The 25,327-nt window shown below is 38.3% G+C and overlaps 1 protein-coding gene across 3 annotated transcripts in view; it reads left to right on the top strand.

Annotated features, from left to right (window-relative positions):
* Positions 1-25,327, top strand: part of MLIP (muscular LMNA interacting protein) — a 100,594-nt gene that overhangs the window by 20,588 nt on the left and 54,679 nt on the right. For all 3 annotated transcript variants that reach the window (XM_056486446.1, XM_056486445.1, XM_056486447.1), the window contains exons 2-3: positions 22,284-22,442; positions 24,371-24,736. In XM_056486446.1, coding sequence (XP_056342421.1) covers positions 22,284-22,442; positions 24,371-24,736 — 525 coding nt within the window. The remainder of the gene's footprint in view (positions 1-22,283; positions 22,443-24,370; positions 24,737-25,327) is intronic.

A 25,327-nucleotide genomic window follows, 5' to 3' on the forward strand; every position in this document is an offset into this window, starting at 1 on the left:
TCTGCAAAAATTCTTGCATGAATTAACTGAAATTATAGCAACAGATGAACCAGTTGATTGTTCTCATTTAGTTTCCTATTTCTGTTAGAAAATCATAATGTAGAAAAATTCAGTTCTAGGAAAAAACATGCCTTGCAATATACAATCTTTACAGACAAAACAGCTTTTCTCATTTAAACAAGAGTAACTTTACAAAGGACACTCTGTCTACAAATAAAGAAGGACATTTGTAGCAAGAGAGAGGGTTATGTGTCACCTGATAAACCTTATTAATATACACAGCCAAGCTGTGCTGCATCACCAAGAGCAATGTAATCAATAACAAAAAAATAATCAAACCTGTTTTTTGCAATGGTGAGCTGAAGTGTGATACACATGTACCTATAGACACATAGTGACACAGATGGAAATGAAATCCATATTTACCAAAGACAGTGACCATGGTACCCATAGCAGGTAAACACACTTAGCACCTGTGTGACTGAACCAGATACTCTGACTCATTGCACCTGGTGTCAGATCAACCTAATTTCCTTTGTGCTTGCATTATTGGGCTGAAATCAGAAGTCATTGGCAGTAGTTTTTTAAAATTATTTTTTCTTAGGCTGTTTTATACAGAGAAAATTCTCCAGGGAAAATTCTACATTGCCTAAGGTAAAGCAAAAATCTAGACAGTTGAACTAAGGAGGAAAAGAACAGCGCTTGCAGACAAGGAGTTGTGCTGGAGGAGAGCTGGAAAGGGTGCTGCTCTTTTCCTCAGTCACATTGCTCACTGGATTGCAGCCTCTTCAAATCAAGCTGGCTCAACTGAGCAATTGCCTGAAGTTGAGTAGTATGAAGTGGAAATAAGTATATATAAAACTATTAGCCTCAGTCTGCTTTGATCAGAATTTACTGCAAAAAACCAAAACCAACCAACCAAGCAACAAAAACAACAAGTCAGTTTTACTGAAACTTGATGTGGAGTTACTCCAGGCTCTCTGGAAGATTCTGTAACTCCACTTGAGCCCAGACAGGCATGAGACCATGGAGCTGGCTGCCTTCTTTTTGTTGTGGGCCCCCACCCTACATTTGTAAAAAGATGTCCAAATTTACAGACCCAGAGGAGTGTATTAGAAGGACATTTTAAATTTTGTCTCCCCACCACTAACCCACTCTTCTAAAGATACTGCTGTAAATCTTTTAGAGAGAAGGTAGCACATCAGCACTAAGAGCAGTCCAATACTCTGGCATGTAGATTAGTCCAAGAGACAGTGCAATATTATGGCATGCAGATTATTTTCAGTCCATTTAGTCTAAAACAAATATGTTCTCTTCCTATTTATTTTCCAGATTTATACCACAATTCTTGAGCTAGAGATGACAAAAGACAGAAAAATTTACTGGCTCTTACTGACCATATTTGCCATCTAGTTTACTACAGTGCAAGGCAAGGAAAAGTCTGCTTTTCCAGCACCTGAGATGATTCAAATATCTCAGTTGAAATTCTGGAAAAGAGATTTTTAGTTCCCTTCAAGTCATGGGCTTTCAAGGTTTTCTTACATGAAAATTTCCCAAGCACATCCATTTCAGCTTCAAGGGCTTCATTTTACAGTGTACTCTTGAGTATTTTGGTCCAGGTCTGAAACCATATTTCACAAATATGCACAAATGCAGGAAACAGAAGTTATTTTGGTAAGTCCTTTGATCCTATGAATTTGATCTGGACCCCCCTCACAGAACAGATCCACAGGGTGGTCATTTCTGTTTAATACAGAGGCAAAAAAATAATTGTCCCCTTTTTGGCATCCTACTGGAGTGGGGCAGGGGAATGTGGGTGCCTGCAGCATCCTGGAGACACAGTCTTTGAATAATTTCTTTAAATCAACCTTAGGATGCATCCCAGCCCCCAAATCTCACTTTCTATTAATAATGTCCCTTAACTATTGGTGGGCAATAAGAAATCATAAATACTGAATGTTTTCTGAATATAAAGCAGTATAATGGAAAAGGAAATGAGCATTACCTCTTGCAAGAATGGTTTCTTGCCTGGTGGTTGGGAAATAGATGGATTTAAGTTTCTTCAGGCAGACTCTATTCAGAAAGCTGGTTTGAAAAGGAAAAACAACTGCCTATATTACACACCTACACTTGTTTGGTAGTGTTACCATCTCTATATTGCTAGCCTCTTCCTAGGGTAATAGAAAGAATATTTGAGCATTTCAAATACTTATTAAATCAAACAACTTATAAATAGCTTATCTAGGATACAACTTAGATGCTAAAAATTCTTAGGAAGGTATTTAGAAATTAGTTATATGGTAATGGAAAACATTGTAGCAAATAAATAATAGTCCTTACTATAGATTCATGATAATATTAGATAATGTTTTATATAGGAAATACTTTTTTGAGCTTTACCTATTTTCCTGTGCTACTAAAAGCCTGATCATTGAAGTTTGGCACAGAATTTGCATTACTGTCATGGGGGGTTGTTTCAGAGTGCTGGATGGCACTGGAAAATGTTTCCTGATCCCCAGCTGAAAATTCCTTCCTGCTCCATTTTTTCCCCCCACAAGTTCTGTAGTGTGGAGCAGTGAAGTCACAGGGAGATACAACTGGCAGTTCTCATCAGCTGAAGAAGAAACCCACAGTCCCTTAATACACCTTCAGATGAGTTTTACCTCTTTAATGAACTCCTCCTCAGATGCTTCAGATTTTTTTATGCTTTCCTGAAGCTGCAGGATTCATTCTTTACTATTGCACAATTTTAGCTCTTTTTAAAGTTTGCTCCATCATATTGTAATGCTTTCTCATATGCACAGTGCTGTTAGATTTTTTTTTTTTTTTGGTTTTGCTTACTATTACCAACATATCTGGAACAGCTTTAAAGAAAGAAACCTGCAATGGTTTATTTGATGTTGAAGTGCTGCTCTGCAGCAGTGTGTTCTACAGGAATGGTGCAATATGGTATGTAGTGCTTTGCATGGAATGATGCATTAACAGATAGTGTAGATGATAAGAAGTCTGAAGTTGATCACTAGGTGATCTCTGGTTTAACCAAGACCTGTGTTAATGAAAAAAGCTCTTTTTTTAAGAGATTCTCCACCCCAAAGGAACAAATATCATGGTGACTTTGTGGTTAGAAATATATTTGCTGCTTTCTTTGTCATGTTTGAGGTATAATTTAGGATTTGCCTACAAGTTGTGGGGACTGTATTAAAGAATATGGTATCATTAGCTTTCCCCTTCCTCAGTGTCATGTCTTTGTCAATTTTAAAGCTATTTGGTTTAATTTAAAATGGTGTTTCACTGCAGTACTTACTGCATGGATCAAATATGTTTTTTGGGAATGCTTTTAGAGATTTAGGGTTTGACAAGGTGCCGTGATGTTTATGCATTTTTATATACATTTAAGCATGAAATTGGTTATTTTGAAGATAATGGATAGACAGATCCCTGAGGCTGTTGACTTTATGCCATTGACTTTCTCTGTCACTAGAAATGAACTTGGCTGGCTGTCATAAAAAACTTAACTTCCATAACAGGCAGACAAATGTAATTGCTTTTGTAGAATTGCATACCATCAGCTCAAGGGCTCTTAGTGTGTTTTATTACAGTTGCAGTTGACTGATGGAGATTAACCTCCTGCTAATTATGTAAATGGAAAACCTTCTGTCTCAGATGGTGCTTACTACAAAGATTACCAATGTAATTTATTCATAGAAACAACAAGATTTTTTTTTAGTTGTTTAGAAGCCATTTTAAAATCTAAAACTAATTCATTACTTCTGACCATCTATAATATTTATGGTGCACTTGCAGTCATATGAGATATACTGCTCCTGAATTTGGACAGAAAAGAGGAAATATCTTCCAAGTTCACAGCATTTAAATCCTTTAAAGCATCAGCTTTGTGAAGTAATATTATTGTTAGCATTTTTGTAAGTGATTCTTCAGATACTTCAGTCCCTGTCAGGTGTCCTGCTTAATGAGATGGATATTCAAGCCAAAAAGAATAATAACAAGAAAAGATTGTTATTCTGGAGGCTCGTAAAAAAAGTAATGTATATTTTACATTTAGTTCTGAATTTTGCACAGTAACAATATCTAGCCTTGTTAATGGTGTGGTCTTCTGTCTCATTTTTTGGGAAGATCTAGCACAGGATTAGATTAGGTTTTCATGACAAAATAAAACCCAAATCCACCCTATGCTTTCTTTTCTCATTAGAGGAAGTAAGAGCAGCACATTGACCTCACATAAACATTTTCATTGAAGTACTCTTGACAAAAGTTGACGACCTTTCTTCACTGAAATCAACAGTGAAAATCTCAGAGGCCCCTCTGGTGCCAGAATTTCCATCCCACCTGCACTCATTAATCAGTTTGGGTGCATAGAGCATTTCATTGCCCCCTTTGGTCCCAGTGAGCCATGGACACGCTGGTCAGTGGCTCTGACCTGAGCACCTGCTTCCACCACTGCAGGCAGAGCCTGTGCTAGTGGCAGTGAGCTACAAAGGACTAGCTCCAAGTTGCTAGAGATTCAGGGATTAGTCTTTCCTGAAGGTGATACTTCAGCCAAGAAAAGCTGCTGTCATTCATATGATTGTTTCTAAGGGGTATTTTTATTTTATGAAGGCTCTCACAGCTGGAAAACAGTAGTCAGGCTAAATGATGCTTAGAAAGGTTTTTTTGCCTCCATTATTGACCATGGAAACTGCACTGTATCTCTTGCATATGTGTATGCCACAGTGTTTAATAAAATCTTCACTGAGAGAAAACCTCCAAAATGATTTCAAGGTCTTCTGTAGGTAATCAAACATTTCTATTATACTGCCATTATTGTATTAGATGGTAAATGCAGTACTAAAAAAATGAGATATTTTCATAATATAAAAGCTATTAGAATATCCAATTGCAATCACTGTCAGTCTTTTGCCATATCTACATTGACAGAACCTTACTTTGCTCATAATATTTGAAAGTTTGTTACTTATTCATCAGCATCCTAAATTAGACAGCCTCAGTATCTCAGCTCTGTGTAGCAGGGCATGTTGATTAGTGTTTCTAGAAAGATTTGGCGTAAGTTAGGTTGATGCTGGCAGAGAGAGGTGGGTAGCATATGCAGTGCATTATCACTATACATTTTCAGTGTTGACAGGAACAGAGGCAAGCTGACATAACACATCTTGATAAGTAATACTGCTATTACCAGTGTCACTTTTATCACCAGCTATGCAAAACATTGGCCTAGGACTCTGATTTGATGTTAAAATAACATTGGCTTGTATTGACATATATATCATATTGATTTTGTCATGACATTCCTTGGCAGGAGTAAGATTATTGTATATTGCTTCAGTTTACTTGTTAGCATTGCCCTTAATATCTCCTTCAGAAGGCAGTAGTTATTTTTGTGCCTTTTTTTCCCCCCTAGCAACAAAAATAGTGTTTATTAGCTTGGATATGAAATGTTTATAGGTAACATTTTTGTATGCGAGGCTGTCATACAATTAATTTCATTGCCATCAATTCAAGTAGTGAACAGATTCAATGTCATTCCAAGATTTTTTATTTTTTTTCAGAATACAAATCCATTTTTGGTATTTCTATCAAAATTTGATGTATGGACCAGCATAATTTTCTGTTAAAAATGAAATTTTACTGATACTTATGTAATGATTTATGCATCTTTAAGATGTGGCGATAATTTGATTGCAATTTAAAGTTGATTAGAGCTTGCTAACTTCTGAATGTGAATGACTGGTATCAAAATACTAGGCTGACCTAGCAGAGGTAGTCTGGAAAGCAACATGCTGCAAATTGCATAACCTTCCAAAGTACAGGAATTTTAGGGTGATATAGCTGGCATGGACTCTGAATGGGTGGTGGGACCTGAGCTGTGAGGCATTTACATGCACAAGTTCATGACTTAGCACTCTAGATCTCAGTGGAGTTGATTTGGCCATAGACTTTTATTTTCACCATGTAGGTAGTACAGAAAGTGTGGGGTTTTGTCTAGGGCACAATCAGCTCAACAGTGCACATTTGGACAGAAAAGATCTTTTGTGAGAACTGAGAGGTGCTTGCTGGAGCCTGTGAGTCATGAGAGGTGGGATGGTGGCTCTTAGTCCTGTGTTGCCTTTCAGGACTTGTGAGGTTCTTGCCCTCTGGAGCTCTTGGCTCCAGCTTCGTTGGGTTATCTGAAATCAGCAAAGCAGCTAATAGTTGCTAAAAATGTTATTTATTACAAAGCACATCTTATTACAAAGCACATCAGTCTCAAAAGGCAAGCAGAAAAGCAAAGGCACAGCAGTAGCAAAAGCAATGGCAAAAGGCAGATGGCTAGAAGCACTGGCTAAAAGCTGAATGGCTAAAAGCACCAACTCTCCCCAATACATACTCTTATATAGGATTTCCCCAACAAGCTAGGATGCAAATTCAGACCACCACTCCTTAACCTTCTAGAATTCTAGTTTCTTAGCACACCAGGTTACGTATAGAACTGCGCATACACCCTGTCTTGTTCTATCTGAAAAATGTAAGCAATATTCTTACTATAGCTCTGTTATGTCTAAGCACTGTCTACAACCATGGTCCTGGAGCCTCTGCTTAAAACATCAGTATGTTTGCAACCTTCACTAGAACTAGCACTGCAACTTTGGCATTTGAAACCTTTCACTTGCTAAAAGCATTAGAACAAACCCTAAAACTTACCTACTTACTTAAACATCTACTTTATGTGTGAGTGGCTTAATATTCTTCAATGCATCCACAGACTTTAATTCAATCCCTGCACTCTGATTTCTCTCTGAAGAATTCAGAGACCCCTGACTCACTGACTCCAACAAGTTCTCATCTGCAGCTGCTTTGTGGTGCTTTGCCCATGTACACTGGCACATCCCCTCTAAAGCTTGAAGGGCCATGTTTGAAGGAAAGGAGGCACCTCCATGCTGTGACCATCTGGATGGGAGCCACTTTGGTGTGGAGGATGAGTCATTTGGTTAGCACAGAGCCCTGCTCTGCTTATTAAATTAGGTGACGTGTTACACAATTAGCCTGTATTTGCGCGGCTGGTGACCCAGACTGGCTCAGGTCTGGAGCTCTGGAGCTTAGGAAGGGATAATTTGGACCAATCTGTAGTAACCACCCAAGAAAGTGACTACCCTGGGGTTGTGAAGCTGCCTTGAGGAGCCATGAGGACAAGCTGGCTGTAGGAAAGAGCCCCAGCCCCAGCCCTTGAGAGCGGCGAGGATGGGACACGGAGCCACGGGGAGCAGCTCGCCTTGCTCGGCATTCCCAGCTGTCACTCTTTCCAAATTTAGGCTTCTGAGCTAGGGATCAGTTTCTTACGAGAATGAGACTGTGCAAACTGCCACAGTGGATCAGCCAGGGTCCCAGCTTGTGCATGTCCTGTCCCAGGCTGTGCCTGAGAGCTGACACCTCAGTGTAGCAAGGGGCCAGCGTTACGAGCTGAGCTCACATCTCTCCATTGCCAGGCAATTACAATACTTCATCATTAGCACAGAGCACGTCACTGAGTTTCTCCTAATGAAAGTCTTTCATGTTGTTTAACTAATTGAATATTCACTGGGCCAGAGCAGGGGACCTAAATTGTCCTTTCCATTCCCATGTCCTAATCAACTGCTAATCCTTAACTACTTCTGCATCGCCCTAAATATTAATAATTTCTATGGATTTTTGGGTGGAATTTCTATGTATTTATTAAATGAATCCCTCTTTGTTACCTTACACTAACCTAGTATTTTAACTTTTTTTTTTTCCCTTAAATATTTTTATTATGGGCTTCCCCTCCCCACAATGATTCAGTTTTCCTCAGAAAATTTCAAGAAGCTTTTAATGGTTCTCTGCACTCTGAACAGAATTTAATGGAGTGTTTGAAAATCTCTTACATTTGATGTCAAAATCTAACAGCAAACCAATTCTTGGTGACTTTTTTGTGCACCTTCCTTTGCTGTTACATGAGTAAATTACATTCTTTGCATATTCTTCAAAGACATCATGCCTCTATTTTATTTTATTTAAGATTTCATTTTTCAATACTTATCTTGTCATTTTATAATATTAATAATGATGAAAAAGCTTTTGCATTGAACTAGCTCTCATTAGGCTCTCAAAAGTTGTGTTTGATAATTTAGTGAGTGCATTTTTACAATTCCTGGAAAAGTGTGCAGTCAATGAAGCTTTACCAGAGGCTTTATCTTACTGATCAGTTGCAATGATGGATGCAGCATATAAGAATTCTTTCCCATAATAGACTTTCTAAGAGTGTTTTTGTGTACCAGATGTTTTAAAGTGGTGGCAAACAGCAAAGGAAAAAAAAAAGAGAAACAAACAAGAAGTTAAATATCTTAGAAGTGATGTAGAATTCAATGTTGCTGACTAAGAAATACTGCAAAAGAGTTTTTCATGTTGCTTCAGGCTAGTTTTACCAGTATGAAAGGCCACATGCAAATGCTCAACTAACACATTCAAATGAGTTATCCCCTTATCCCCTGTGAGCAGAGACACATTCTCATGCTATCCAGGGAAGAAGTAATGCTAGGTTCCACTTGCACCACAGTAATGTTATTTTGCAGTTGTGGATGTCCCTAGATGATTGGTTGACTATCAGTACCTCCACTGACAGATAATAACCTTTAAAAATAGTCTTGCAATCAGGTGCACATGCTCCAAGAGAGATAAGCCAAGCTTGGATGAGAAAACTACTTCTGAAGTGTGCCACATGGGTAATTAGGGTTGGAACATGCTGATAATTTAGAATTTGGTCTTCTGAAGTGATACAGCATAATTCTTATGGAACTGTTCCTTTCCTTAGTCTTCATGGAATGAAGTGTATTTTTAAGTAGCAGGTGCAAATGTATGAAAGTCTATTTTATTTTTATTTTGATGCAATCTCAAAGGAATAATAAAATCTTGCTCAAGTCTAAATTTTTCCATTTTAAAAAAGTTTCCATTAAAAACTCTACAGTTCATGTGAGCAAGGCCTAGGATATTGTGATAGGACAAGTATATAGTCTGCTGACCTAGCTATTTGCAACAGCAAATCCCAAATTCTTGACACTTCACCTCCACCCACATAACATTCTCTGGTCTTTCATTTTACAAACACACACACACACACACACACAAAGACATGCACTTTCTACAGAAACCATGCCAAAGCCTCTTAATCCTGAATGCTCTATGGAATGTTTGAGGTTCTAGTAAATTGGAGTGAAAATGCAATGACTAAGAAATTGTTTGTGTCCTGTGTAGCAGACAAAGAGTTCTTAAGCAGACCTGATTTTGTTTTTGTAGCACAAATCTCTCTCTATAAACCTTTTCTGCTGTTGAATTCTGCCAAGAACAGCTGTGGGTCAGTACAACCTTAAATCTTGTGTTTATTTAGCATTAGTGAGGAGCCAAACAGAAATGCCTGCCAATTGCTTCAAATCTGTGACCATGTGCATTTCTCATATGTGTTGTTTTGGAATAAGAATAAGGGCTGATGACAGATCAGATGTGCAGATCCTTCACCTGCAGCTTCCTGGCTTGTTTGTGACCATCAGGTGCTGCAGTGGCTCTTGGCAGTGAGTGCTGCAGAACAAAACCTGCCACCTCACAGTTACCTAAAGCTCCTTTCTTGCTCCTCAAATCCTTCTTCCAAGGCCTTAGAGTCAAGATTTTTGAGTCAAATGCTTTCCCAACTCCGGAAGGTTGGAACACCATTATAACTTTCAAAAACCCAGTCTGATAACTCTGACTAGGAAAAGACTTTATCAGAAGGAGGGTTTCAACCTTTGGCAGTCTGTTTTCTAATGCTAATGCTGAAAGACCTCTTTTAAAGCCTATGCTGAAAAAAACACATCTGAGAAACAGACATCTGAAAATAGTCTGGTAGCTGGGTCATTCATCAGCACTGTAGGAAACGTGGGGTGAGTTCCCTTCTTGTCATTCAAAGAGAGACAAATTCAAAAGCAGTTCTGTCTATCCAGTCTGGTGCTTCCACTAATCATTCCCTCCTGGATTCAAGGCACCATCCAGATAAAATGAATGAAGCCAAACATGTTATGTTAAAAGGTTTTGTTCAAGAAAACTGACTTTTTTAATGTGAAAGAAAAGACTTAAATGAAAAATTCCTGTTCCACTGCAGAACTGTAAAGGAGATGGCATTTTCTATGTACAATGGCAATAAAGAGTCTGTTGAAGCAAAATGCAACAAAACACAGCTTGGAAGGCAGAGAAAAAGTAATTTCTTGGTCCTAACTTTTAAATTCTTTTCTCCATGCCAATTTCTGGCTATTTAACAAACAGGACCTAACAGGCAGGGCAGGTGCAAAGTCAGAGACTGGAGCTGTGAGACAAATACTGCATGAGGGAACAACTTTTTGGGAGAACCCATGTCACTGATTATACTTGCTCTAAGAGTCAGAGAATGGGTGTTTTATGGAGGAGGACTGGGCCTTTGGGTATATCTGCCTTTTGCTTTTGCCTGAGCTCTCCCATTGGCCTGTAGTTTCTGCTATAATCAAAACCTCACCTTTTTTGGTAGCTGTGGCAAGACTCAGCTCCTCATCACTTTTTTCCTGAACAAAGAGCTGTATTCAATAGGAACATAAAGTCTAACATTATGTAAAAGAATTTTACATAAGTAGTAGAGCAGTGTCTTTTTTGTAAAAACTGAGTTAGGGATATTTTAAAATAATCCAAAGATTTAGTGAAAAGTGTGCATAATTAATATTTTATTGGCTTGCAAATACATTGCTGTTAGGATGGTCTTGATACATGACCTTGAGTTTTAGGGTTTTAAATTTTTTTTTAAATTTGAGGCTAGATATGCTTCTGTGTTATGTAAACTAATTAAGCTGTTCAGAAGACATTGATTATGAAGCTTTCATAGATTGCATGGTGCCTTGTGAAGGCAGATAGGAGAGCTTTATTAAAAATGCTTGTCATTTCTTAATATTGTTCACAGGACATATAATCTCTGGGATAAAGAATACTTGCAAGAGTCATTTGCTGACGCAGAACAAGGACTTTTATTAAGTCCAAATCTGTTTATTATCTGTAAATCTTCTAACTTGTCAAAACATTGGATAAAAAAGTAATGTATGAGTGATAGGGGTTTTTCTGTTGAATTTAAATGAAGGATATATATTTGATGTCTGGTTTAATGATCCCTGCTCTTGAAAATTAAAACTATGACTGATTCAAACTAACAAACTGATAACTGAAATGTTTTCATTTTTTTAAACTTTATATTAACCTCCTATTTTACTTAATTTCAATTTCAATTTCAATCTTTATCCAAGATATATTTCTTCCCTTTTCAAAGCTAAGACCAAGTTCAGAAACTCAGAATCATACTCGTTTTTACTCAATTCTTGGGTAAAATTTGACTTATTTCAAATAACCTTAAGGAAAAAAGGTCCACAGAGATAAAAAAAAAAAATAAATCACCATTTCTTCTGAAATCTTTCATGATTCTCTTCAATCCATGCATTTTAGAGCACTGCAGTAAGCAAGTGATGTTGAATCTGAAGCTGAAGCTGAATCTGAATCTGTAGCTCTGCTTTTAGGAGATTGCAGATTCATCTCCCACTACAGCAAAAGGAGCAGAGTGGCTGCAAAATTTTGGACTCTAAAACCTAGAATTTGAAGAAGAGAGCGTGTGTCCTTACTAATAGAAAACACAGCACAAGAGAACCTTGACTTATGTCAGGAATGTCACTTAATGCTCAACTTGAGGGTAATGAGTTCTCCCTGGTGATGAGGGTGGTTTAAGAATCTGTATGAAATATACTGGAATTACTGCCAGGGTCAACCTTGATTGTACTGAGTTTATTTTGGGGCATTGTAGGAAATACAGGCTTTGAACTAATTTGAAGTGATAGAAATATTTATAAAATCTCTGGTATTGTAGTTCTGTCAGTAAATTAATTAAATCACTTCTTTAATCTAAAGCTATGATAATTACATTCATCCCTACCTCAAATTTCTTAGAATGGAGATACAACATAACAGTTCAAATACACAGGAATTAAGTACTGAATCTACATTGTTTCTTACTACATGCAAAATTGTTTTCCCTTGCATTATCACCTACATTCTAATATTAGGAACTTCTGAAAAAAGTATCATTTAGATTTTTGTTCATTTCAATTAGGTCTCCTCCCCTTTTTTTATAATCCTTTGATCCTCTGATCCTTTTAGTTAGTTCCTAGCATCTATGCATAGAGTGTTATTTACACACTTGCAACTGAAACTCCAAAGTATTCTTTATAACACTGACTGGTTTTGCTTAAATTTGGAAGGTTCTTCTTTAGAATCCTGACATTAGTAGCATACTTGGTCATGAAGTGTTTTCTCACCACCCAGATTTGTTGGCTAAAGGAATTATGCTTGTTCTTGGTGCAAAATGTACAGTCTGCTGTTCTTCTACAGTTCTTCTATTCTTTCTCCTACACTCTGAAATATCTGAGGAATGGTACATGACTGTATTTAGTGAATTATTATGCCACAGTGGAAAACAAATAATATTTTATTGAGACAAAGTTGAGTTTAAAATTATTGAATAAGTAAAAATAAAGTTATTTAATCAGAACAAGTGTTTCTTCCCAACAGATAAAGTCATATGAGAATGACCCCAGCACTGTTAAACATGCAATATTCTTGATATCTGGGAAAGCTCAAGTTAAATGTTTAAAGACAGCTGCTTTTTAATGATTGGCACAGAGAAGAAAACAAGATTCTAAGTTTATTATCGTGCCCTCCTGTGAACGTGCAGAAGAAGCCAGCAGCCATTCAGCTTTACCTTATTGTTTGCTAGTAGCTGAGTGCCAGAATAATTACTCTTTGTAGCCAGCATTCTTCTGGGCCCACACAGACCTACTCAGAAAATAGCTCATTAAAAGGACCTCTGAAAATCCTTGCTGAGAAGGGGAAGATATGACCTCTTCTTCAGTTTTATCACAGACATTTTGCTGCTGCCTTTTTAATGTTCATTTTTTATTTATCTTCCAACTGTGCTCTACATACCAGAGGCAGCAGTCTGCAGAAGGAGGCATCTGAATTATCAGCCCTCTGAGTTTTATTAGTAGGGGACAGGTAAGAATTCTTGTAGATGAGCTTGTATTGATTATTCATTAAATGCCTGGCACAGATTACTGTGAAGGGTGCAGCTTCTGATGGGAAGCCTCTTGCTGATAATACAAGATTAAATAATCTATTTATTGGAGATTAAAATATTAACTGCCTTCCCCTATGTGTGCTTTGTTTAAAAGCTGAAAATTTAGCAGCTGATATTTCCAAAGTACTCTGTGTATCCCTAATGTACCATCAGTGAGAGCTCTGTTCTTTCTTTATGAAAGGAGCTGAGGAATATGGGCTAGCTGGTATTACAAGACTTTCACTGCTTTCTGCTGAAATGACAGTAGGAAAAACATGGTGACAGATTAACTAGAAGCCCTAAGTCTGGTCATATATGTGTAGGTAAAGACTAAGGTTTTAATTTGCCTGTGTTGAAATCTATGACAGCATTGCTTTTCTTTTTTTTTTTTTTTTAAATACTCTTTTCTGATTGATAAAAAACTTGTTAAATCCAGAGGCCAGATGGCTTTTTGAATCTTGAAAAACATATTTGAGAGTGTGTCACAATCATTTAGTGAGATTACTCCAAAACATGAAAGATGTGCTATTATCTGGCATTGTCATCTGGGTGGCAGCTGTATGGCCTTTTGAAAATCTAACACAACTCTTTCTTAATATTCTTTGGATCTCTGCTGCAAAACTATAGTTTCTCAGAACTACCAGTTCCCAGACACAAGCTGTAGCAGTTTGGGAAAGGAGATAACTATTGAAAATGTGATTCTTATTTTAAAATAATGGTAACAGCAGAGTCCAAACACAGGAAAGAACTTTATAAAATCTGTGCTGCTGGAAGCCAATCACATCAGCCTTTACTTTCCTCCAGTCAGATGAGCTATTTTTAAATGAAAATTTACTTTCCAATTAAACAAAACTTGTCCAAAACATTTTAACTCTCAAAATCCCTTACTTTTTACAGTTCTAAAAAATTTAAATATTTTAATAAACTAAACTGAAAAAACCATCAAAAACTTAAATGTTTTAACTTAAATCTTTTAACAAGTTTTGTTTAGCAGAGAACAGGCAGCAGTAATAAAAGAGGAGAATTAGAGGAAAAGGAAACTTCTAGGAAATCAGAAAATCGAAATGAGGAAGCAGCAGGTCGTGTGTGAGCATACCAGTGCATTTTGGTGTTTTGATGACAGCAGGTGGAGCTGGTTGGTTGTGTCAGGGGCAGGAGGCAATGGCAGGATCTGTTAACCTGGGGCAGGGAATGGGCACATTAAACCTTACAGAGGTAGCTGCAGGGTGGGGAGTGTTGGAAACTGTCTTACATCCTCTCCTGGAAAGAATTTTCTTTTCTGCAAGTGCTGGCAGTGAGAATGAATTTGAACCTGAAGCTGTAAATGCTACAATTAGCAGGTGACCATGGTACAAAGGGCCATAGTTGTCATTTCTTCCTGTCAGGCTTGGATGACTGGGATGTTCACACTGTGTTGAAGTGTTGTGGATGGAGTTCTACCTGGGGAAACAGAGAGAAAATGCTGTTGTGAAAGAAAAGGTGTTATATTTGCCAAAATATTGCTAAAGGCTCTTGCTAACAGCAAGTTTGCCCTGAAGCACTGAGAGCCCTGACATCCATCATATCCTCATAAGGGTCCATGAGGGATTTCACACAACTGCTGACCTGCAGAAGTTTGAAATGTAACTCAGCTGCTAAAGTGAGGCTGTACCAGTCCTCCTTCAGTTGCATCCAAGCAAACCAGCAAGGCAGTGCTTTAAAACTGAGCAGAAACCTTGCACAGGTGGGAAATGCTCCATCTCATCTGCTGCATCCAAATCACTACCAAACCTCAAGGGTGGTAAGGCCAGATACCTTGTGCAAGCTAGAGAAGCACATATAGAGATGCAGAAATTTGTAGTTACTCTAATTTAAAAATTAGCAGTCTAATCACAGAGTTATAATGTTGTTAATTCCCTCTTCCCTGACAGGAACAAGTTGAAGGAAGCTCTTCTCATAAACAGCATTTATATGAACCCTTTTGCTAATAGAAATATTATAATAATGATAATGAGGCTGTTGTTATTAAAGCAGGTTATTTTTCACAGGGTGCATTTGGTTGCTGAAGCAGCTTTCTGAAACCCTCATGCACTAACTCACACCCAGCTGGAGCCACAGCTGGCAGGACAGCCCTTTGTGCAGAAGCTGAGTGGGATTCAACTTGTTCATTGCTGATTCCAGTGGTCTTGTGCTGATAATTGATATTCTGAATTTATCATTTATTTTGTATTCAGCTGGACCACTAACCCCCTGAGTTTATCCATTTGGGAAATACTTTTGTGCACTACCTCTCACACTTGCCCTCTCTTCAATGTGTTTTCTCTTAGCACCTCCTCATTGTACTGTTCATTCAACTGCACACAAAGTCTCATGTACATGGGACTTCCATTATGATGTAGTCTAGGTGCAGCCATACTCACACTTAAAGTCCAAATGCTCCTATTATTGCAGCTCATTCCCAATGATCATACAGTTGAAAGCAACCTGGCCAACTTTCCCACTTCTACCACTTCTATTTTCTATGCATTGTTATGGAAGCTGTCATATCTCCAGTAGTTTGCAGGAAGGTGGATCATGTTGATGGTGGGGCTTGCCATGTGCTTTGGGCCCACTTGAAGCTACTTTACTGTCTTTGTTAACAGTTTACTTGTTCCTCCTTCATTGGCCAGCACATCCTGTATCCAAATTTGTTGGTGTTTGATACGTTTTATGTATGCCACATACTGGTTCTTTGCTCTGTTATCTTTAATACCAGCACACAAGGTTGCATTCCTGTAATTAATAAAAACTTATTGATTAAAGCACATGCTGAGAATGCCAAGGTTGTGGGTTCAATCCCTGGGTACTCAAGAGCTGGACTCCTTGATCCTTATGGGTCCCTTCCAACTCAGAGTGTTCTGTCATTCTATCAATAAGAGGGTGTAGTTTTCAACACATGGAGGGATATGTGCAGGTACAGCTGGACGCTGGGCACCACCTGCTTCCAAAATGTATTGCTTGCAAAATGTCACCAGTGTGTTACCAAACTTATTCTTATGTGTTTTTGAAAGGAGAGCAGCAGAGATGCTCACCTGTGTGCCATCACCCCTGGGCTTGGCTCCCCTCTGGTGTTGTGGGCAGGACTGGCAGTGCCCAGTGTGGTGGTGGAACCTCACTGCAAGAGATCCTCACCACTGTGGGGAGGGACTCTGGCCCTCAGCTGCTCAGACATTTTGGGACACCAAAAGGCAAATGGCTGGTGTGTGATATTATAAAATTGAAGTTCCATCAACCCACAAGACTGATGTCTCAGCTCTGACAGGTGTAAACAGGGATTTATTTATCCTCCCAGTGCTTGATTTGGAAACTACACCCTCTTATTGATAGGCACAGCTATAGGGAAAAGACAATGGAAGGAGTGATATCATATAGATTAATGAGAACGTGCTTCAAGGTTGCTGTGAGGGTGACAGCAGCATTTTGGGACTTATATCTGAAATTGTAAGAAATTGTAAGAAATTGTAAGGGCTGAAATTGTAAGAAATTCTTACAGGAAAAAGAATAAATTCTAACTTTCAATTTCCCACTGAGTTATCAAGACAAAAATTGTTCAAAAATGGACTGGAAAATTGGGATCTGTTTTGCCTCACTGCTATACTAATGTGACTAACCAGTGTGCAGATTTTCTGTTGGGCAGAGGTATCATGACTTTGCATAAGCATATATTATGTATATCAGTTTTAAATGTATCTGTTAATGTGCTAGTGTGGATGTTCTACATATGAAGGCATAAGTCCTATGACCTTGTAAGGAGTCCAGTTTCAAGGCAGATATTTTTCTTTGTCTACAGATATTTTTCTTTATCACTGGACTTGATCTGAAGTCTCCCATTTCGCAAGGAGTCTTCTGTTAATGAACAATATAAAAATATTTAATAAGCAGTCCATGTGTGTGTTAGCACTACTTTTCTGTTTTGTTTTGATTTTTAAACCATTTTCTTTTGTAATCAGCTTTCAAACGTTTTCAGTGTACTTTTGCTAGTCCTTGACTGCATTCTATGGAAGGCCAGATGGCAAGCCTGGCCACACTTGTGCAAAATCAGCAACAAAATTTCAGCTTAATTTCTGGTTGATCCACACAGCAAAATGAGCACAGGACAGCCAGAAGGGAGTGGTGATTACCTGCTGAGGGTGAAGCTGGGGCAGTCTGGCTATGGGACCGGCCAGCTGTGGTTTTGTGCATGGGTGATGGACTAGAGCAGCTTGGGATGTTACAACGCAGTGTTTGAACTTGGGAGATGTTGCTCCTCAGGAAGATCCAGAGACTGGAAGCAAATAAGGGGTTTAAAGATGTCAGTGATACTATAAATATGATTTAAAGACCCAGGTCATCTTAGACCCAGGGTCTAATATTTTATGATCACTTAGTGACACTGCATTTAATTAAGTCAAGTAAGCATAACAGGCAAGGTATTTTACTTGCCCTTAGCAAAAAGAGGAAATTAAACTTTTTTTTTTTTAAACTTTATTTTCATCAAACTTAGCTGTATATGTGTAGAGCAATATCAAATAGCAATTACAGTTGTATAAAGTCTGCTGGGCTGAAGAGCTTATTAAAATGATGTTTGAAAAAACCCACTTAATCTGAATGAGCTCTTGCATTTTGAATAATAGATTAAAATTTTTTACTATTATTCATTTGCTCTTTCTAGTGCTTTACACACATCACACATCCATTTTCAAAAGATACTTGTCTGCATTTGAGTGTGGGTTGATGTAATGAAAGAAACACAAGTGATTTGCTGAAGGTGATAAAATGGGCACATCGTAAAGCTTGGGGAAACTTCTGGACCACAGCTGTCCTTGGGATCTTTGGCACAAACTTCATATTGACTGTAATTTCCTTCTGGATTTTGGAATGGGTTTAGCCTTTTCCTCTGAAGTTTCACAGAGAGAAAGTTGGTGTTAGATGATCATCTGCTGCTGTTTGTAAGAGGTTTTAGAAAAGCCAGAGCTCATATTACACAATAAACAGCTAATCCATATTAGGTTACTGTGATAGCTATAGTAAGTCAGGATATGAAGACAGGCTGAAGATTCTTACATCTCATTAACTGATAATACCATCTGACTAGATTTTTCTCTGTTCCAAGGAGGAGACAATGTCTCTGTAGTTTTACTTTAGTCTGAACACAGAAAAGGAGTTTAAGGAGAGATTACAGAACTCAGGCTGTGTTTTTGGATGGCTCCTCCCCTGTTTGGGTGAATGGTGTTGGCTGTGCTCTCTCTGGGTGTCAGAGCTATATTTATCACTCAGGAATTGTGGGCATGTGAATTTGGGCTCTGACCAAAACAGTGCTTCAGTCAACATGTTTCTATTTCATGATGTACACACTTGTTATTTTGCTATTTTTTACTCATAATTTCCTTTTCTTGTCCTTTAAACAAATAAATATCTTCAAAGGAAGGACTAGATGCTTCAAGAATGAGGTTTTCTCAGGGTGTTGTTTTATTAACTGAATGACTTACATTAGCAAATCAGTGGAAGAAGTGGTAACGTGCACCAGCATATTGAATTTCACTTTAGCAATCTGTATTCCAGAAGGAAGTCCTGAGAAGCAATCATTGACAATGGAACCTCAATTTAAATTACAAAATAGGCAGTATGCTGAATGCTTATAGAGCATATGAGAGATTAAATAGAAGAGTTTGTTTGTGTTCATAAGGTAACCAAGACAATAAAAATGGGCTCTAGAAGTCAGGACTACAGAAACTGTGGTAATGAAAACAATAATTAATATAATTTAAGTTACTTTCCCCAGGGCAGCTGTAAATTGATGGTATTAATTATGCAACAAACCTGTTTGTAAATTGATGACATAGGAGCTCATGGGAGTCATCTGGAATAAATTTTTCGTTTTGAAGCTTTTTGGCAATATATTATGCAGCTGCCAACAGCCACCAACAGATATTCAAAGGTTATTTATATTAAACTCCATAATTTGTATTCTTCAAAGAACTAATTAAAGTGAAGGCTGAAATTATAAACAATCAGTTATTTCATGTGCATAAGATTGATTATATAATATAAAGCAGAATTCCTTAGTATTGAGTTCAATAGAAGTCACATTTGGTATTTTTCTGCCACTGTAACTGTATTGATTCAAGTGAATTCCAGCAGCAGGACATGTATGGTATTGAATTGCTTCTGCTGTTACTAATGATTATGAAGAAAAGATGATAAGAAGTTTCATATACTTTTTAATATATATTTGAAATTTAAGCTTTTTTATTTATTATTTGCCTCTACATATCAGAGTGGCTATTAATAGATGTTGTGAAGTGCTGGAAGTCCAGCCTGTTCATTTCTTTTCAGTTCTTCAATAGGAACATCAGTCAGAGAGAGAGATGAGTAAAGGAGATGAGTACATGAAACAAGGTGCAAAAATCTTTTTTCTACCTTAAAAACAGAAGTAGTATGTAACAGCTCTTTCTGCTTCACATTGTTCAATTAAAATTTAAATTTTAAAATGTCAGAGTTTTTTTACTTATTTTTTTAAAAACATATTAAATGAAAATAAGCACTTACAATAATGTAAAGCAAGAAGTGTTTCTCTTTTGTTTTCCCTCAGTGGCAATACTTGTGTTTTCTGGCTAGTCATGTGATATTTTCTTGTCTAGGTTTCTGTGAACAGCTTAGATTGCATGACCAGTTTTACCAGCTGGAAGTTCCTGTTTCTCAATTGCTCTGGGTGAAACCAAGAGGAGCACAGTCCTGTCACTCCTTACTGCAGTATCTGGCAACTTAAAACTGTCTGAAATGCAGTAATTGTATTTGCTTGTGTGTGCTTTCTAAAGTCTAAGAAAATAATATACACTAGGGGAATATAAATAATGCCATGATTTAATGGCATCTCCTACCTGAAAAAAATATTCTTTGTTCATTTTTATGTATTTTTCAATCATGGTTTCAGCTTGCAAGCAATTTTGGTGATTATTTCCACAATGTCTTTAGGCCAAAAGGTTTTCTTTGTGTGTTCTGTAATTTTTCCACCAAAGCAATAAAATTGGAAGTGCAGGATAAGACACACACAAAATAAGGTGATATTAAGATATCTCCATTACTATGCAAAAGCCTGGAGCCTCTAGTCTGATTTCTTGTTTGTATTTCCTTGTTACAAACATGTAGATAAAATTGTGGGAGTTTAGCAATACCACATTATATTGGAATTTGCTATAAACCCGTTTATGTTTGGGTTTTCTATTTGTACATTTATCCGCTCTCCTGCTTTTACTTTTATGAGGAATATTTGCCCTCTGACTCACGAATGTCCAGTGATACAGAACAGCTGCTGTCAGGTGTCAAAATGAGAGAATGACTGGAGATGAGGTAGAGGGGGAAAATATTTTGAAAGACAAGCAAGGTAGCCAAAGTAATCAGCAAGGACTAAGTGTTTAACGTGCTGGCTAATGATATTTAAAGATGGTGTTGCTCCTTTATGAAAAGCAGTGATCAGACTCAAGTGCCTCAGCTCCTGAGAGGACAGAGCTGTTGTTTTTCCTTCACAACCCCAGCTCCTGGCATGGTGCAGCATTTAGCTGTTACTCTTTTGCTGTGGATTCAGGCCATGCATTATATATTCCAATGCCTGGTCACTTGTGTGAAAAGGAGAGGGAGGTAAAAGTAGGAGAGCACCTTGTACTTGCACATCTCTGAGAGAGCACAGTTCTTCCAAACTGTAGAGGAAAGAGCAGTTGATAGCATTTCTACAAATAACCTGCCCCTGTTTTGCCCAAGCACTCCAGCTGTTAGTAGAAGTAACTAATATTTGCCTAGGGTTTTTTAAAACTGGGAATCTGTGTCCGTCATTTTAATGTTCCAGCCACAAGATGATCAAGTAATGTAAACCATAATTCCAATCTTTTCTGTAATTGCTATTTACTTATGGATGCAAATTACAAAGAAGCATAATGAGAGTCATAGCTCTTTAATTTGTTTCACTTTAAACAAGCAAGCAAGCAAAAAAAAAAAGCTGAAGCAATAATCCTGTTTTCCTGTATGATTCAATACAGTTCAGGCCACTGCAAATTAGAGTTCATTGAAAAGACAATTAACAATCATAAGGTTTACATCAGATGATAGAACAAAGGAAAATCAATGTACTCCACAGTTTTGAATCAGAAAAAAAGAATTTTTTATACCATAAGTAGTGGGAAAGTCAACATGTCAGGTTCAGTGGTTTGGGGTGTGGTTCCCTCTATTTATTTTGCAAAGGCACGTGCAGCTCCTCTTCCTGATGTCTGGCAAAGCATCTGAGAGTTTTACCATGATGTAGACTTTTTTTCTCAGTTTCATCTCCTGTGAAGGAGATTCAAGTGATCAGAGAGCACTGGGATAAAATTGAACATTTAGGTGAAATTGCCTTTGTTCAGTCTCTCTTGTCTTTGGTGCATTCAGACCTTATATACACTGTCCTACTGAGAGGGCAACAGGGGAAGGGAGAAATATGCAGACAGACAAGCTATTAGTTGGTGTATGTGGCTGGAAAGCCCAAAGAAAAGAGAGAAGGTACTTAAATCACAATTTATTTCAGATATTGCTCAGAGTTAGCTGCATTTGCAATAGAAAATGTGAACACCTTTTGGTTAGTTTTTTTTGGTTTTTTTTTGTTTTTTTTTTGTTTTTTTTTTTTTTGTTTTTTTGTTTTTTGTTTTTTGTTTTTTTTGTTGTTGTTTTTTTTTTTCCATTTAGAGCTAAGGTTTTTTCACTTTGGTTTTTGTTAAGCAAATACTCTAGGGGCTATAATTTGCCCAGATGCATTGGTATAATTTATTTGTTGTCCTACTAAAGTAGAGTTAAACAAAGATAAAAAACAGCCTTGAAATGGATTGAATATAGTTTTCTGATTTTGTTATGGAAAATTGAAAGAATAGCAAGCTATTAAGCAAAAGTTCTGTCTGCTGTGCTACACCTCTAGAATATAGAGAATGTTGATGAGTGTAACCAAGGCAGTATTTTGTCTGTTAAATAAGGCTTTAATACACAATTAGCCAATTAAAAGATCTCACCAAAACAATGGCCAGTAGACTTAATAATAGACATGCAAGTTATGTAGATTGATTATTTCATGTTATTCAAATTATCTCTGATAAAAATAAAATTTTGTGTTTTGTAGGTCTCTTCTCAAGAATCTGGAACCAAACCATTGACCTTCACATTTGTACCATCCATTGGACGGCTTCCAACTCATTTTGAGGTTGTGGATATCTCTAAGTTCCTTGTGACAATTCCAGAGGAACCCACGGATCTGAGCAACCAAGCAATTGTAAATAAGGTAGATTTTTGTTTGCATTATTTTTCCACTTCTTCTAAAGATACAATTTTATCCTGAGCATTGCTGAACTGAAGCTCTCTCCCTTGAATGGTTTCTTGGCTTGTGCTTGGTTTAATTCCCAAAATGTGGAATCATTGTGCAAGAGAAGGCGAGTGCCTGCTCAATAGCTTGCTTTGCCTTTGGCAGACTTTATATTGGAAGGAAACCCAGTTCTGTCCTCTGTCAGTCATGCAATGGCAGGTGAGGGGATTCCTTCTAGATCTTCACAATAGCAAAGGTGTTATCACATGGAAATTGGCCAGGAATTGTTCACTGGATCCTGGTTTCAGCAAGTGCCAGTCCTGTGGCTTCCAGAAAGGTGCCAATACCTTTCATAGGTATGCATCAAAGTGGAAGCAAGCTTCTGATTTTTGAAAACTTGTCCTTTTGATTTCTGCCATGGAGAAACCAGCAGCACAGCATTCCTGGTTCTCCTTCCTTTAGTCAACCCTTTGTTTATTCCTTTCCTGCCTCACAGCTCTTATTGCCCTCTTATTTTATTCCATGCTGCTTGAAAGGCTACCACAATCCTCAGGTTAATATTAATGCTTGTGGCAATTCTGCTTTTGTGTAACAGCTCCATCACTGGGGCAGGTCTGGGTGCTTTTCCATGTAATAAGGAGTTCACAGCCCTCTGACCTGAACATGCTCCAGCATTTCAGTGTGCTATGTGAAAAAGGGGCTAGGTCTGGGTATGTATTTGAAGATGTAGATGTATTTGATGATGTATGTAAGATGTATGAAGATGTTGATGTATTTGAAGAGACATTCACTGGAATATTATTCCCAGGTGATTTAACTCATTAGTTACATTTACAGCTGCTCAGGATTGGTTTAGTTACAAGTAATGCCCAGGCTAAAGCAGAATCAGACCTTCCTGATTCCATCCATCCCCCTGTGTTTCTCTGTGGACAGAGGAAACTTCTCTGGCGGTTTATGCAGTTGTGAGGACTTCATAGCACAGATTAGTCCCTCTTCTAAAATGTCTAGAACCTGAACAATATTTCAACAACCAACATCAGATAATCAAAATAACACTGTCAAACTCATAATGGTGATGTCCCCCTTTGTGGTCCAGTATTTTTTCAAAGAACTGAACTCCAGGGCTCATGGAGCTGCAAGTGAAGTGGAAATTTGTAATTACCATGTTCCTCAGGCATCATACAAATATGAGCCCCATCTGGAGGCTTCCTCTTGCAGTACACAATATATCTATTCATTTACCTGGTTCTTCCTCTGAGGGAAATATAATTTACAATAGATGTTTTGATATTGAGTGATTTAATATGTGTGTCATATGTGCAGTTTCCACGATTCCCACTTTCATCCAAAGCATGCCTGAGAAGTGACATGCTGGATGTGGAAATTGCAGAAAATACGAAGAACAATTGCGGTCTGTGCTGCAGAGCTTGAACATACAGTAAAGCTCTCTGACCTCTGAGTCTGTTTGCTCTCTTCAGAGAATGCCTTGTCTTAAGGGCCTTTGTTTCTTCATTAATATGTATAGGTTTTGTCCCAGATTTGTCTGTCAGACTCCTCTGAGGAGCATTGTCTGCTCCGTGGATCCCGCGGTCGGGATGCCTTCCCATCGTGTCTGGTGCAGTGTGGGCTGACAGCTCACTGGGCTTGACTGCACCCTGCTCTCAGTCCCTGTGCTCAGAGCCCCCGTTGCTCTGTGAGCTGCTGGGAGGGCAGCCCCCACAGCACTGGCTGGGGGCTGGAAGCTGGGACTCCCTGGGGAAGTGGCTTCATCCCGAAATTCTTCATTTGCCTACTGCACTTTTGGTAGTGCAGAGACAGCCACTACCTAAAGCCAAAATTGCTTCACATTTTGGGGGATACAAATAAAATGCAGTTAATTGGGATCTTTTTCCTTGTATCTTTTGCAGTCTGAGGCAGTGTCTGATGAGCTGGTCTTAAGGAGTGGGGCCAAGCAAGGCTGTGTGTCCACTGTCTGCACAGACAGCACCCGGATGGCTTTCCAGTCCCTGGGGTGCAATTCCAGCAAAGGAGAAATGCAGGAGAACGACCTTTTCAAGGCTGAGTTCATCCTGATCACGGACTCCGGCGATGAAGATGAAGCAGCTGCTGCCTCAGACAGCGCCCAGCAGCCTTCCAATGGCTACAGCCCCATCAGGGCTCAGCTGCTGACCACGTCCCATGTGTCCCCTGGCACTGGGGCAGGGACACCTCCTGGCGATGGGCACCTTCCAGGAGTTGCACTTTCCCACAGTACTGATCCACAAAAACATCAGGTAACAAGCTCTTCACACTCTAGAGGTAACCTTTGCTTCCTAAATCTTTCAGGATCTGGAGCTGGTTTGTACAGCAGCTTGGTCAATTTGTTCTTTAATTAACATTTTCATTGGCCATTTCTGTAACATTTGGACCTTAAGGAGGTGGCCCAACCCTTCTGACTGCTTCTCCATAAGACTCTGGTGTGGGTGGTGATGAGGCAGATCTATTCTTCCCTTTAAAAGCAGCTCATCATGAGACCAAGTGAATCAGGGTATGTTAGATTCCTAACTAGTCTAAACTGGGTAAGGTCATTGAAATCAATGAAGTCTCAAGACCATTTGAATTATTAGCATCAGACTTCCCAGAACTAGATTCTTTTCTCTCCTCAGCAGCTCTTGCAGTCCTTTATGCAAGAGAGAGAGGCTGTAAAAATCCTATTATTCTGATTGTTGGTTGGTACACTTGACTTTGCACAGGTGTACAGAACTAATGAAGATGAAATTTCTGTTTTATGTGGATCCTTATAGGTGCATTTATTGAATTATTAAATTTTCAATTCTCCCTGGGGCGTTTCCCAAAAAGGTCTTTTCAAAACATTTCGTTCCCAA

The sequence above is a fragment of the Oenanthe melanoleuca genome, chromosome 3 (assembly GCF_029582105.1).
Source record: "Oenanthe melanoleuca isolate GR-GAL-2019-014 chromosome 3, OMel1.0, whole genome shotgun sequence".
In the NCBI taxonomy this organism is placed as follows: Eukaryota; Metazoa; Chordata; class Aves; order Passeriformes; family Muscicapidae; genus Oenanthe; species Oenanthe melanoleuca.